The sequence below is a fragment of the Patagioenas fasciata genome, chromosome 7 (genome assembly GCF_037038585.1).
Source record: "Patagioenas fasciata isolate bPatFas1 chromosome 7, bPatFas1.hap1, whole genome shotgun sequence".
Taxonomy (NCBI): domain Eukaryota; kingdom Metazoa; phylum Chordata; class Aves; order Columbiformes; family Columbidae; genus Patagioenas; species Patagioenas fasciata.
The window spans coordinates 40,653,200-40,666,344 of NC_092526.1; the positions used below are offsets into that span (position 1 = coordinate 40,653,200).

At 39.6% G+C, this 13,145-nt stretch overlaps 1 protein-coding gene across 7 annotated transcripts in view; it reads left to right on the forward strand.

Annotated features, from left to right (window-relative positions):
* The window catches only part of HYCC2 (hyccin PI4KA lipid kinase complex subunit 2), a 54,601-nt gene that overhangs the window by 21,079 nt on the left and 20,377 nt on the right, over nucleotides 1–13,145 (forward strand). For all 7 annotated transcript variants that reach the window (XM_071811508.1, XM_071811509.1, XM_071811510.1 and 4 more), the window contains 5 exons: nucleotides 1,523–1,625; nucleotides 3,303–3,381; nucleotides 4,397–4,498; nucleotides 10,394–10,573; nucleotides 12,464–12,544. In XM_071811508.1, coding sequence (XP_071667609.1) covers nucleotides 3,331–3,381; nucleotides 4,397–4,498; nucleotides 10,394–10,573; nucleotides 12,464–12,544 — 414 coding nt within the window. In that variant the 5' untranslated portion in view covers nucleotides 1,523–1,625; nucleotides 3,303–3,330. The remainder of the gene's footprint in view (nucleotides 1–1,522; nucleotides 1,626–3,302; nucleotides 3,382–4,396; nucleotides 4,499–10,393; nucleotides 10,574–12,463; nucleotides 12,545–13,145) is intronic.

A 13,145-nucleotide genomic window follows, 5' to 3' on the forward strand; every position in this document is an offset into this window, starting at 1 on the left:
ATGCTGAGTGAGTTCTATATACATATGAGCAGTTTCTAAACAAGTTCTATGAGAAGCAGTATAGCCAATAATTCCATAAGCTAAGGCAGTCTGTTCCCTACCAGTGGGCTGCTTCTGTATTGATATAGCAGAGCTATATGTGTACATCCTTTCAAAGCCACATGAGCAAAGCAAGATAAGGTACTTTTCCTCCTGGGCTGTGCTTCATATTATTGGTCTTTAATGTACATCCCATCAAAAACATTCTGGAAGCGTCAGAACAACTAGTTGTATTTATATAAGCAACCACGCAAAGCAACAGTGTACTTGGCGTCTGTGACTTGGCGTAGCAGCAACATCGGGATCTCCATGGCGTTTGCAGCAAGGCATTTGAATCATTCTTGCGACTCTTGGTGGTTTTGTCATTTCTTTAGATATGTCAAGCTAAATCCTGACTCAGGAGAATTGCTGATTATTCAGTTCATTGGTTTCACTTGTTTGCAGTATTCTCTGAGCTACCACGTTTTTCCTGGCCTGATACATGTGTTTCTTGATAGCCTTGTGCGTTTCCTTATTTCTGCAACGATTAGCTTGCTTAATCTTCTCCTTGTAGTCTTGCTCTGAATTGTTGGGCAAAGAACACTTGTTGCTACTTAAAATACACAGTAGTATTTGGTGCTCAGTGGAGCTTCATCAAATACCTGTTTTGCTTTCTTGTTGGAGCTGTGTTGTGGTTTCATACGTATTGCTGGGGTGTAAAGAGAAGGGGGGGATTTGTTTTTAAGCATAATTCCCGGGTTTGTATCTTTGATTTTGATACTCAGGACAGTGGGGTAGGTACAACTGAACCTACAGGCAGCACGTGTAATAGCTGGGAGCTGGTTGGGACCCCGTGGTATATCTGGAGAGCAGTGGATATCAGATACCGTGTTGGGATGTAAAGGTTATTTCTACCATGTTGTAGTGTAACACTCGGGGAAACTTCTAGAAGTCCTGAATCTGCTCATAGACCTGATATTCTGTCTTGGAGATGTATGCTTGATAATGACAAGAGGCAACTGATAAGAACTTAAATACATAAATTTGTCTTTTGGTTCTGCTGTGTGTGTTTAAAAATCTGTATGTAATCAGTTAGCAATTTTGGCTTTGTGAGGAATGTGTATTAGGAACATCGAGAGTAAGGAAGAGCCTTTAATATATTCAATTTCAGAAGTATGTGTTCTCCAAAGGCGGAGTATTGATTCAGCTCACTTTTTAGAAAAGTACTACTGTTTCCTTTCCTCTTGCATCTTTCTTGCACTCTTCTTTGTAAGAAAGAATGCTTCAGTTTTCTGTTCCTGTGGACTCTGAGTACATTGGAGTTTGCCATAGAGGTGACAAGCAAATTGAATGGCAGATTGCTTTGTTACTGAAGGACCCAGATGTGCTTTAGTGGATTTGATAAACTTCACATTTTTAAGGTCAAAAATATATATACATTACTGTTTGCTTTACTATTTTTCTCCTTACTTTGTGATCATCAGAGTTTCTTTTCACCTTTCAGCAAAAGGGGCAGCACTTGAAGGCTTGACAAATGCATCTCAGGTTGAAAAACTGCTGCATTCCTCCTCCTCTTCCTCCTTTAGAAAACTGACTTCTTTAAAGAGGTAAACATTACACTTTCTGTAGAAAAATGTTGGATTTGCTTATGTCTTTTTGTGTGTGTGTTGGTGTTTGGTGGTGGTGGTTGTTTTTCCCAGGCAAAGTGAACTAAATCTCAACTTTTGTAGCGTGTCCTGTGGTGTTTAAAGTTTGCTTCTCCCCCTGTCTCATTCTGCTGAGTGGTCCCTGTCTATTTCCCCACCTGTTGAAAAGGATGTCTGTGGAATCTTTGTCTGCAGAGATCTCCTTGTTTGTGCCATTTTATATTTTCAAAACACATCCGAAAGAAAACTGTAAAAAGTCAATAATTCACTTCATTTTTACAAATTTTATGACAAAATCTGCCAATAGTAGCATTTCATATATTATTGACACTTGCGTGAAGTTGACAAGCATAAGGGTTTGTGGGATTAAAGATGCTTGTTGCATTCTTCAGCTTGTTTTCATCTGCTTGTGAAAGTGAGTGTTTCTTTCTTTCCCCCATCCTGGGCTAAAAGAACTTCAGAAATAGTTGATTGTATTGAAGGGAATAATATTAGGAAAAAAAAGGGCTTTGAAGCTGTTGTGTGTTTTTAGGAAAAATGTGGTAAAGAAATATGAGTGTGTGACAGCTTCATTGCATAAAATTGTTATATAGCAGTATCAACTTAAAAAAAGAGAGGAAAGAAAGATTGACCAAAGTATCTCTTAAAGTACCATGGCCCTTCACAGGTTTTCTGTTGCTTATTTCTGTTCAGGTAGCTGTTAACCTGTTAGCTTGTCAAAAATAAACCTTTGATGAAACATTAACTGTCTGCGTATGTCTACCTCTTACATTTTACTCTCTCCTTCATCCATCCCTTTTCAGGTCGCTGTTCCCTGGTTTTATTCTCTAGTATTAGGCTGCAGCTTCATTTCACTTCATCAGATTTAAATTTTCTGGGACCTTAATGACTTCCAGGTGTTGCCAACCTGTTCTGAGGTCACACAGAAAGACAAAAAGCCCCTTGTTGCTTTTTAAGCATCAAGCACAGGTGTCTGATCCTTGTGTTTTAAACATTCCTGCTATTGCCTTGAGAATTACATTTGTGAGAACTCAAAAGATGTTAGAATGACTATTGTATATAAAATGGAATATAGCAACAGTTGTCCTTGTGAATTTTTGTTTCTGAGAATTCCAACATGTTTTTAGAAGAACTAAATTTTGCCATTTGAACAAGAAGTCTCCAAATTCTTGAAGAGCAAAGCTTAAGGAGTTAAGTTTGCTTATTAGGCTTTCTAATGACTGGTTTTATGAAACTGTTTTACTTGGAACTGGACCTGGAGCTGTCATTACAAGGTCTCACGTTATTTGTTCCATGATGCTCTTTACTTTGTTCCACTTGTCTTTTGTTTGTACTATATTTGGTAAGGGAGCAAGAATGGGGTGATGTGTTTGCCTTAAATAATGTACAATTTGGCCCAAAGCACTGAATCCTTTTTCCTCCTCCCCATTGATGTGAAGTACTTTGGACTAAAAGTCTAAAGAAAACAGTTTAATCATTGTTAGAAGATGGGACCAGTTGTCCAAAATGCAACTTTTCCTGTGGTTTGAGGTTACATAATTCTACTGAAAATATGCCAACAGCTTTTCATTGTGGTAGGACGTTATAAAACTAAGTTTTGCTGTCAGAACACATTTAATTTCTCTTTTCTTCTCTCAGGTAAGAGGGAAGCAAAAGAAGGAAGAAAATGCTGGGATCAGAACGAGGCGTGGTGGAAGAATGGCTGTCAGAATTCAAGGTGAGCTGAGAAGATGAATGGTAGCTCTGCTGCTGGCTTTATGCCACACATCGATTCCTTTAATCGTCCAATACGTAACATTTTAAATACTTATTACTTGATCTTTCAACTTCTTAAAACGCCCAAAGCAAGTGAAGGTCTATATAAATGAGCCAGCTGGTACCTAATACACAATGCATGTTGTTTATGACTGTAGAGCAGAACACTACTATAGCAATGGTTTTTTTAAAGCGTATATTTCTGTGTAGATCGGGCTGATAGAATTTAAGTAACAGCTTGATAACACTGCCCAAATTTCTTATTAGGCAACTTTTTATTTAAAAAAAAATCAGTAGAAATGTTTGGAGTTTTAAAAAATACTAAAGAAAAATATTTGGCTGGGTTTTTTTTCCCTATGATCTGCATAAAATTGGTTTGTCATGAAGACCTGTAGGATTTTTAAGCTTTTTTGCATGTTGATAATCACGCTGAGTGAAATACAGGATAACGCATAAACAAGAAATCGGATATGATGACTGATATGAAATGACAATGAAGAATTAGCAATTTCTCATGTCATGGATGATACACAATAAGTCATTCCATGCTGTTGTTGGAAATTTGTTGGGAGCCAAGGATGCAAAATCCATAGGCCTGGTTGCTTGGGGGTCTCCAGGCTCTCTGCGCTTGTGCTGGGTTATCCATGCCTCTGAAAGAATTCGAGGGGGTTTGGTAAAAACGTTGAAAAGTGCCTGTTAAACACAGGATATCAAGAAAGAGAGTGCTCATATCAAGCTGGAGCAAATGATTTTATGAAAGATAAATCTGAAACTGCTTTTGGATTTAACCCTGAAAGTTGGTATGTGCACTGAATGCCGTTCATACAGAACTTGCACTCAATGAACTAGGTCACAAGTCTGAAAATGTACTGAACTTCAGGCGTTTTTCTTGATTTTGGGGACGAGACTGAATCCTTTTGTTAATACTTGGAAGCATTGATTTATCAGGGTAACGCGTTTTGGTTTCTTCTCTTTAGGCATTACCTGAAACACAAATTTCCAGCTATGCAGCTACATTGCACAGAAAAAAAACACTGGTACCAGCTCTTTATAAGGTCATTCAAGACCCAAATAATGAGGTAGGAGACTTTTAAAAAGATTTTTGTTCACATGCTTAATATCTTCTACAACTAAAACTAGAGTAACTGAGACATGGAGAGGAAGGTTGTTCAGTTCTTTCTAATGTAATCTATTATGGGTATCATCCCTGTTTTTACTCCTGTTTTTTGACAGTTACTTTAATGCCTTTCTGGTAAGATACAACCTCATCTACTCCCAGAAATACAGTTGAAGCTTTCCGCTAGATTTTGCTTGCTGCAGCTACTCTTACACTTGGTTTGGCATTAAGTTTATTGTTTTTTTTCCCCCAGAAAGCACCTTTCAGTCAGAACAGAGCAGGCTGTACAGTGTAACTCAGTCAGACCAGTGTGCTTCTCACCTGGTGGCGTATTACAGTGACGGAATCCATTTATTAAATCCTTAAAATAACCAGATTTTCTTGTGCTTATAGTAGTATCATGTGTGTGTAATTTGGTTTACACTACTGTAAACAAGAGCAGAATCAGGGCCCTAAAATTTATAAATACGCACAATGAAAACATAGTTTGTACTTGTACATAATTCATTTTGCAGATGACGTTAAACTGAACTTTTTATTCATTGGCTTCTGCTGGGAGCATTTCTGGGCAAGTGTGTGAAATATAACTTCTGAATTAATTGTGCAAGCGTACCGTTCTCTGCTGTGTGAACTACTTTAGATAAACTACTTCAAAATATTTGATTTGTCATCTGTGATCTCCTGTATGTTTATAAATTCAATGGCAAGTGTACACGGCAAGGAAGTTCTTTATTTTCCTGAGCGCAGCTCAGCTGCTTCTGGAAGCTGAATGCTTGGTTGAGCCTAAAGGAGATTGCATAATGCTCATGCATCATAGCTGTCAACTTCATTTCAGTGTTACAAATAACTTGCAGAATGACCTTTTTCTTTGTACTGAAGCTGCCATTAGTCTCTCTCCAACCTGAAGCTCGCTGCTATTGTATTTGTTGCATTTGTGTGTGTGTGCACTTGGAAAAACGCAACAGCTTTGCTTTGCTTTGAGAATAAGCATTTGATGTATTTTTGTTTTAATGATGCAGATTTGCAAAAAGAGTATCTTCTTAAGGGAGTGACAATAATCCTATGTTATTACACGCTGCTGCTTGTCAAATATGATTCTTTGGAGCTGCAGTTGCTGTTTGGTCTTGATTCTGGTATCAAGTGTAAGATAAGCGATCGCAGGCTCCGGGATGACGAAGTTCAGGTTCTGCTTGCTGAGGCAGTACGCGTTTCCTTGTTGCACTTCTTCCAAACTTATTTGCCTGTGAGTCAATTCATTACTTTGCATAATTCTGTGGTAATATTTGGCTCGAAGCGAGAGGTTTTTAAAATATGCTTTGTAGGGCATTATTTGTTAGAAGGATAACTGATATTGCTTATGAAGATAAAGCTTATGTGATAGACGGTTATAAAAATGTACTGGTTGGATTCTTAAACTTGATGGACAAGTAACTGTTTTTAGTACAGCTTAAGCATGCAGTTGACCTGTTTTTAAAACTGCTGGAAAGGGGCAAACTGCGCATAGCGAACATGAATTTATCCAGAATCACATCATTGTAGCTTGAGAAGACCAGGATTATTGAGTTAACCTGGTACCACCATGGAACCAACCAACTGACCGAGGTGTTTTTCCATGAACTGTCCAGTTCAATACAGTTGTTACTCTTTACCCTTCAGGAAACCCCTTGACTTTTTGACTATGGAGAAGATAATGACTGGAACAGAAAGTTGCATGACGAGTAGAGAGTGATGTTGCTCATAAAGAGCTTATTTAACTGAATAACGTATTGATTTTTTTTTTTTTTGCATAATATTTGAATTCTGAAGAAAAGTGCTTTTGAAGTATTGGTTTTTTAGATAGTTTTTAAATTTTGGGCGTTGGTTTATGGTTGTAGGTACAAATGCTCTATGGATTTTCAATTAATGCAGTACTGAAATGGAAATGTTGAATATTCATGTGGAGCTACTTAGGTTTAACTTGGAAAGCTCAGCCTTGAAACAAAATGGATCACCTTTGCAATGCCAAGCACTGTCCAGACTTCTCAAATAATAACTAATTTCAGCCCTTTGGTTATAGTTAAGCCTAAAACGAGCACATTGTTTTCTACCACAATTGAATTCTTCAAGAAGACAAGCTTTTCCAATCTTTGGCATGCATTTTATAATGCATTACATTTAACTTCAAGGTATGGCTCTGAAGATTTGGCAAACTTGTAAAATAAGCCAAATTGAAGCTCTTCATCAGCTTCCTAAGTGTGAGTCTGCATCTCTGGGGGGTGTGAGAATGAACTGCAAATTAGATCATTGTCTCTTAAGCCAGTAAAAATGTTGTTTGTAATTGTTTGTGATGCCAGTTGCTGTTCATGCCAATAGCAAAGCTCTTTTAATGTCGGTTTTTAGTCTGTCAGAAAAGATACGGTTCTAAGAGATGTTTTCCTTTGGGTTTTTTGGCTGACTGCTGTGCTCCTCATTTTCCTTTGACTTTGGGCTGAAGGGTCTTTGGAATTAAAGTGTGTGTGAGTTCATGCACCCACCTCCTCCAATGTCTTCTCAGTATTTATGTTCAGAGAATTAATGGGAAGAGGCCGGTTCTCCAAAAAGCCAGATAATGAGGATGCAAGGAATACCTTTATTCTTTCTTATAGTGTCAAGCGTTGTGTTTCCGGGCGAGAGACAATTGTTCTGTTCTTTGATAGGAAAAACTTGGATGCCTTTGAGAATATTAGTTGTAGCATCTTCATGGTGGCAGCTTTTCCTTGCGAACCTAAAGCTCCCAATGCACCAAAAGCACGACAGTAATTGCTACAACCGGTAATTTGCAGTTGTTCAAGTACAACTGATAGGACAACTAATAGAAGTGAGGAGTGTTGATGTGCGTGCAGCACCCGTACCTGGATATCGCTTGGATCTTTCTAGGGAGCATGAGTTCACTTAAAAGACTAATTTTCTAAAAATTTTGTTTGAAATAGAGTAAACTCAGTAACTGCTCTGGTTGAGTCTCATCTGACTTTAGCTGAACTAAATTACCTTTTCCGCTGTTTTTAATGGGACTTGGATTAGACTCGCTAACTTTGAATAGGAAACAGCTTTGGGCTGCTGTCATCTCTAATCTGATGAAGTGTTATTCATAGCGATGCTGCTGTATATATCTACTTTCTGATAATTTCTTGGCTTTGCTTGCACCTGTTATCTCCTTGCAGATATGCTTGTATTTGTTGTTTCCAGAGATTTCTTCTTTACACTAGCTTCTTGCTCTTATTTTCTTTAAAAACAAGCCTACAAGTTAGTTCAGTCATCTCTGAATTATTTATTACCCACGTTTTTATTGGAATATCCAAAATGCGGTAGGCCTTTCATAAAACAAGGATATAGTTCTGTCTCTGAGGATTTGAACATTTGCTGTAGCAGATGGTTTAGTAATTAGTGCCACTTTGAGATAGGAGTTTTTACTAAGTAAATATTAATTAAGAAAGAATCCACTTATGCATCTTTTGAATATAAAGTGCCATATATATGAAATACTGGAATAAATATGCCAGATAATATATGTTCGGCTTATTTTACGTACGTGGCTTTTAAAAACCTGCGTTCTGCAAACGACTGGACTCAGCGTTGTTGGTGCGGGGTTCCTTCCCTCCTTGGGTGTGTTTCTCCTGCAAACCCAGCCTGTTCCCTCAGAATCACAAACCTGCCCAGCAGAAGCCGTGTTACACAAGGGACTGAGAGCACAGCCTTGGAGAAGCAGAGATTTGTCTGCAAGCAAAGTTTTGGGTTACGTAGATGTCACATTCTGGCTTATGTAATCCGCGGCTTGAAAAAACGGTACGCTTCGCTGAGCAGAACAGCGCGCATTCGGAATGAAAGCAATGGGTTCACCCTTTCTTGAGTGATGCTGTCAGAACGTGGCTATCTCAATGGAAAACCCTGTCAAATTCATGTTTCGTGTTTGGGATATACTAGAGTACAATATGTAAGTCTAAATATGTGGATGTGAAGTTGTACAGTCGTGCAGATATACGGTGTTGTGCGTTTATCAAAGGTTCGCGCTCATTGCTTGTAGGGATGATAGCAAGACACTTCTTCAGAGTTTTGTAAGGATGGATGGTTCACACCAAGCCACAGCGCATCTTCATACAGCGCAGCAAGAGAGAATTCCACAGGAAATTCTGGGTGCTTCACATTCTGATGAATAGACGAATGAAAGAAGAATGCATCCAAGTCGTGCTGCTAATGCTCTCAAAGTCCCGAGCTGGAACATGTGTATACCGAAAGCGGAGTCATATATGAGTCAGATGTGTCTTTTCTGCTCTGCACTGGTATTCTGCCTTTTTGTCTCAGCTGCTATTGCCTTGGCCCAATGTATGGGTTTTATTACTCTAAAAAATTAGATGTATAACATTTAATATTATTGTGTATATATTGGAGAGCTACATTAAGCATGTACAGTTTGGAAGAAGACTTATTCAAGATTCTGGCCTCTCTCTTCTGACTCTGTGACTTTTCTATGTGAATACAAACAGTTTAGGTTACAGGGATGCCCCCCTCTTTTGGGACGTTGAAGCCCATCAGTATTTTCCTTAGGGCAGATCATCCTATTTCTTAGAATGCAATACTAGATATTGGTCAGAGACCTTATCAAAATTCCTCTTGGATTTTTTTGGTTGTTTTTGGCTTTGTTATTAAAAACCTGATGAGTCATGGGAAAAGGGGACAGAGTTTGACATGGTTCTTTTTCTTCCGGTTCATGAACAGTTCTGTGGATGCATCTGAACTATTGGTTTGGCATTACAGACTCTTAAAATGGCAGGTTTTTCTTAGGCTTATATCACACTCACTTGATAAGGACCTTTTTTGGTTCTTGTATTGAAACCCAAGGGGAGCTCAAGCTGGAAACATCAGTTTGTATTGTAATGAACAAATGCACACTGGTTGGATTTGAGACTAAAAAGCTGTAGGTAAGAAATTCATTCATATTTCTGTCAATAGACTTGTCATTAGCAGCTGATGTTTAACCTTTGTACTCTTTTAAGCTTACAAATGCACCATTAAGGTTTTATGATGCACATAGTTCAAGCCTCGTGTCTGTCATGTATCTTGAATTAGTACCTGAATACAAAGCAAATCTCACAGTGACAGTTCCCAAAGCTCGAGCTGCAGGGAGACCACGGCTCGCTGTGCTGCGGCCCAGTGCCCCTCGGGTCTGTTCTTACAGGAATGCACGTACCGTTTGCATTCATTCCCTTTCTTGCCCCCAAAAAATGTTGTTTTTACTGGCTGCACGATACAGTCTCTCTGTTTTCTATTTCATTCTCCCTTCTTAGAGAATCACAGAATCCCAGAGTGTCAGGGATGGGAAGGGACCTGGAAAGCTTATCCGGTGCAATCCCCCCATGGAGCAGGAACACCCAGATGAGGTTCCACAGGAAGGTGTCCAGGCGGGTTTGAATGTCTGCAGAGAAGGAGACTCCACAACCTCCCTGGGCAGCCTGGGCCAGGCTCTGCCACCCTCACCATGAACAAGTTTCTTCTAAGATTTAAGTGGAACCTCCTGTGCTCCAGTTTGAACCCATTGCCCCTTGTCCTGTCACTGGTTGTCACCGAGAAGAGCCTGGCTCCATCCTCCTGACACTCCCCCTTTCCATACTGATCCCCATGAATGAGTCCCCCCTCAGTCTCCTCTTCTCCAGCTCCAGAGCCCCAGCTCCCTCAGCCTTTCCTCACACGGGAGATGCTCCACTCCCTTCAGCATCTTGGTGGCTGCGCTGGACTCTCTCCAGCAGTTCCCTGTCCTTCTGGAACTGAGGGACCACAACTGGGCACAATATTCCAGATGCAGTCTCACAGTATTTCATTAATTAGCCTTTTTGCTTTTCCACAGCTCCTGGAGCCTGTTTGCCACCAGCTCTTTGAACTTTACCGTAGTTCTGAAGTTCGGCTCAAGAGGTTCACGCTGCAGTTCTTGCCGGAGCTGATCTGGGTGTATCTGCGGCTGACGGCCAGCAGGGACAGGCAGAGCAATGGCTGCATCGAGGCGCTGCTGCTCGGCATTTACAACCTGGTGAGTGGGGTGGGTTTGCGTCACTGACCGCCAGGAATAAAGTAGATGATTGAAACAGCATATTTAAAATGATAATACGCTTACGTGACGACATATTTAATCTGGAGAAAAGCATAATGTAATGAAGGTTTAGTAAGAACGTGTTTGCAAAAATGTACTTCATAGTAATCTTTTGGGACAAACGTTTTAACTAAGAAAGGATCACCTCATGGACATTCCTGAACTGTTATATACCTGTGTTCGTAAGGAAATAAAGTAATGTTGAAAAATACAACTCTCTGTCAGGCCAATATGCTTGGTCAGCCTCTCCTTCCTCTGAATGTGCCTTTTTAAGGGTGATTTGCAGCCGAAACCGCTCTGTGCACTCGCACTTGGATACACACGTGTGTGTTTGAGGCAGACAGTTGTCTGCAGTGGAACTGTCATTTTAAGAATAGGTTAAAGTAACTGCGGATGATTGACTGTTGGATATAAAAGTACTTTTTTATATCCTTACCTTAGCCTGGAGACGTTTACTTTTGTAGTGTTATGAGCCCGTTCAATAAATTTAGCAATACTGCCAAGATAGGCATTCTTTGGTGGGTATTTCTGTGTTATAGGACTTTAAAACTTATTAGTTATACTGAAACATCATCCTTCTCTCTACTATCATAATAGAGCCCTCTTTTAAACTGTGTATTATGTTCCTCTACACGTGAGGAGATACAGAAGAGTGAAACCAATTCTTAAAAAGAAATATTCTTGTTATGTGTCTGTAGCTCTCACAGCTGGAAGATCCATTTATTTTAGATTTATTCTGAAGGAAAAAATGTCGGAAGCTGTCTGCTGATTTTTGGTACTGTTTGCTGGGTTGAAGTAGTGTGTCTGTCAGCTGTTTTCTCATCGAGGTCCTTTTGTGGTTCCTTTGAAAGTCATGTTGGTGATTCATATTTTTTAAGGAGAGTAGTTTATTCATTCTCTCCAAATTCAGGAAGACAGAGGCCTAAAAATGGACAGTAGCTCCCACTGTTCTTTTTCTTTGATTAAATTGTTGATATATTTCTGCACATATACTGAAGGAGTGAAGTTTTTTTCTCAATACTTAAGCAAGGATCAGTCTTCTCCATTCTGCTGAATTCTATCAGCTGTCCTCCCGTTGTGATCCCTGAAGCCTACTGCGAGTACTGTGCTGCCTCGGACTGAGTTTGCACATCAGCTGGAATGTCTAGAGCTCGTTGTTTGGAAATTTGCTGTACAGAGTGCAAAGGCAGGATTTTACACTCCTTTTTGCTATAGTCTTATGTAATTGCTCTTAGTATATTTGCTTTAAAAACTGCTGGGTTTGCTTATGCGGTAGCCTAGCAACTGTAAAATCTGACCAGCTGGAAAGGCTTTTGAGAAAACATTCCGTGCGATTCTTACTGCCAGAATGCCCGAGGAAACTTTGCCCGTCCCCTTGATTTCCCCTTTCGTCTGGGTGCATTTATCACCATGACCATTGGCAGCCCGTGACTCATCAGCACTCATGGGCCTGTATCTTTTGGGCTTAGTCTTGCTTCACTATGCAGTTCTATTAGAAATGAATGTTCCAATGTAAAGATGTGCTAGAAGAGCTGTCTGTGCCGTTTTGGTTTTGATGAAATCACACTGGTGAAGGGGCCCATGCTGTGTTTAAGTGTTGCAGACTGATTCTGCAAATGACCTGTGGTAGAGGTCTTTCCTGCTTCTTAAATATGTATGGAAATCTGCTGGTATTCTGCAAATGCACGGAGACCTTGGGGTGTTCGTAGTTTTATCAGATCAGGACTTCTGACTTTTTGGTTGTTAAATGCCTTCTGAAAGTTGAAAATGATTCCAAGTCCTATCTCCTTACTTCTATTTGAGTTTTGGTTTTGTTTTCTTTTAATGCAGGAAATTGCTGACAAAGATGGAAACAACAAAGTTTTATCTTTTACCATCCCTTCATTATCTAAACCCTCAATATATCATGAGGTAAGAGAGCTGCTGTGGTAAATAAGAATTGGATCTATTAGAGGAGTGAGAACTGGATCCCTTTGATGCAACAGCCCATTTTAGGTGCATTTTGTTGCAGGAAGTTTTCAATGTCAATAGCTTGCAATTGGTGCAATTGAATTCAGTAGCATTAGTAGAAGAAAAGGAATGTAAATGTTGAAAAATCTTTGCCTCAGTGCCCATTTTGAATGGAGGTTGGTCGTGTTGTAATTGCAGCTGTGGTTTTATGGCTCTTAGGTGTTAGCATAAATGTAGTATTCCTCCTTCTGACTCCTCCTTAATGCAGTTGGAACTTGAAAACGTGTTTTTCTTTCTCTGTTGTCACTGTACAAAAGGTCTTGCAATTAGGGCAAACTTACTGTAAATGGATATGTAAGAATCAAAGTTGCAAATTGCCCTCACCTGCTGTATTGCTTGTAAGTGTAGAAACTGTTTACAATAATGACATTAGGTAATGTCTCTAGATTTACTGCGTTCTGGAATAGACTTGAGTTTTGCGCATTACAAGACAAGTGTGTCTCTTAGCTTGGGTGGTTAGGAAGTTTAATGCTTTCATGGACCTTTTACTTATTGATTTCTC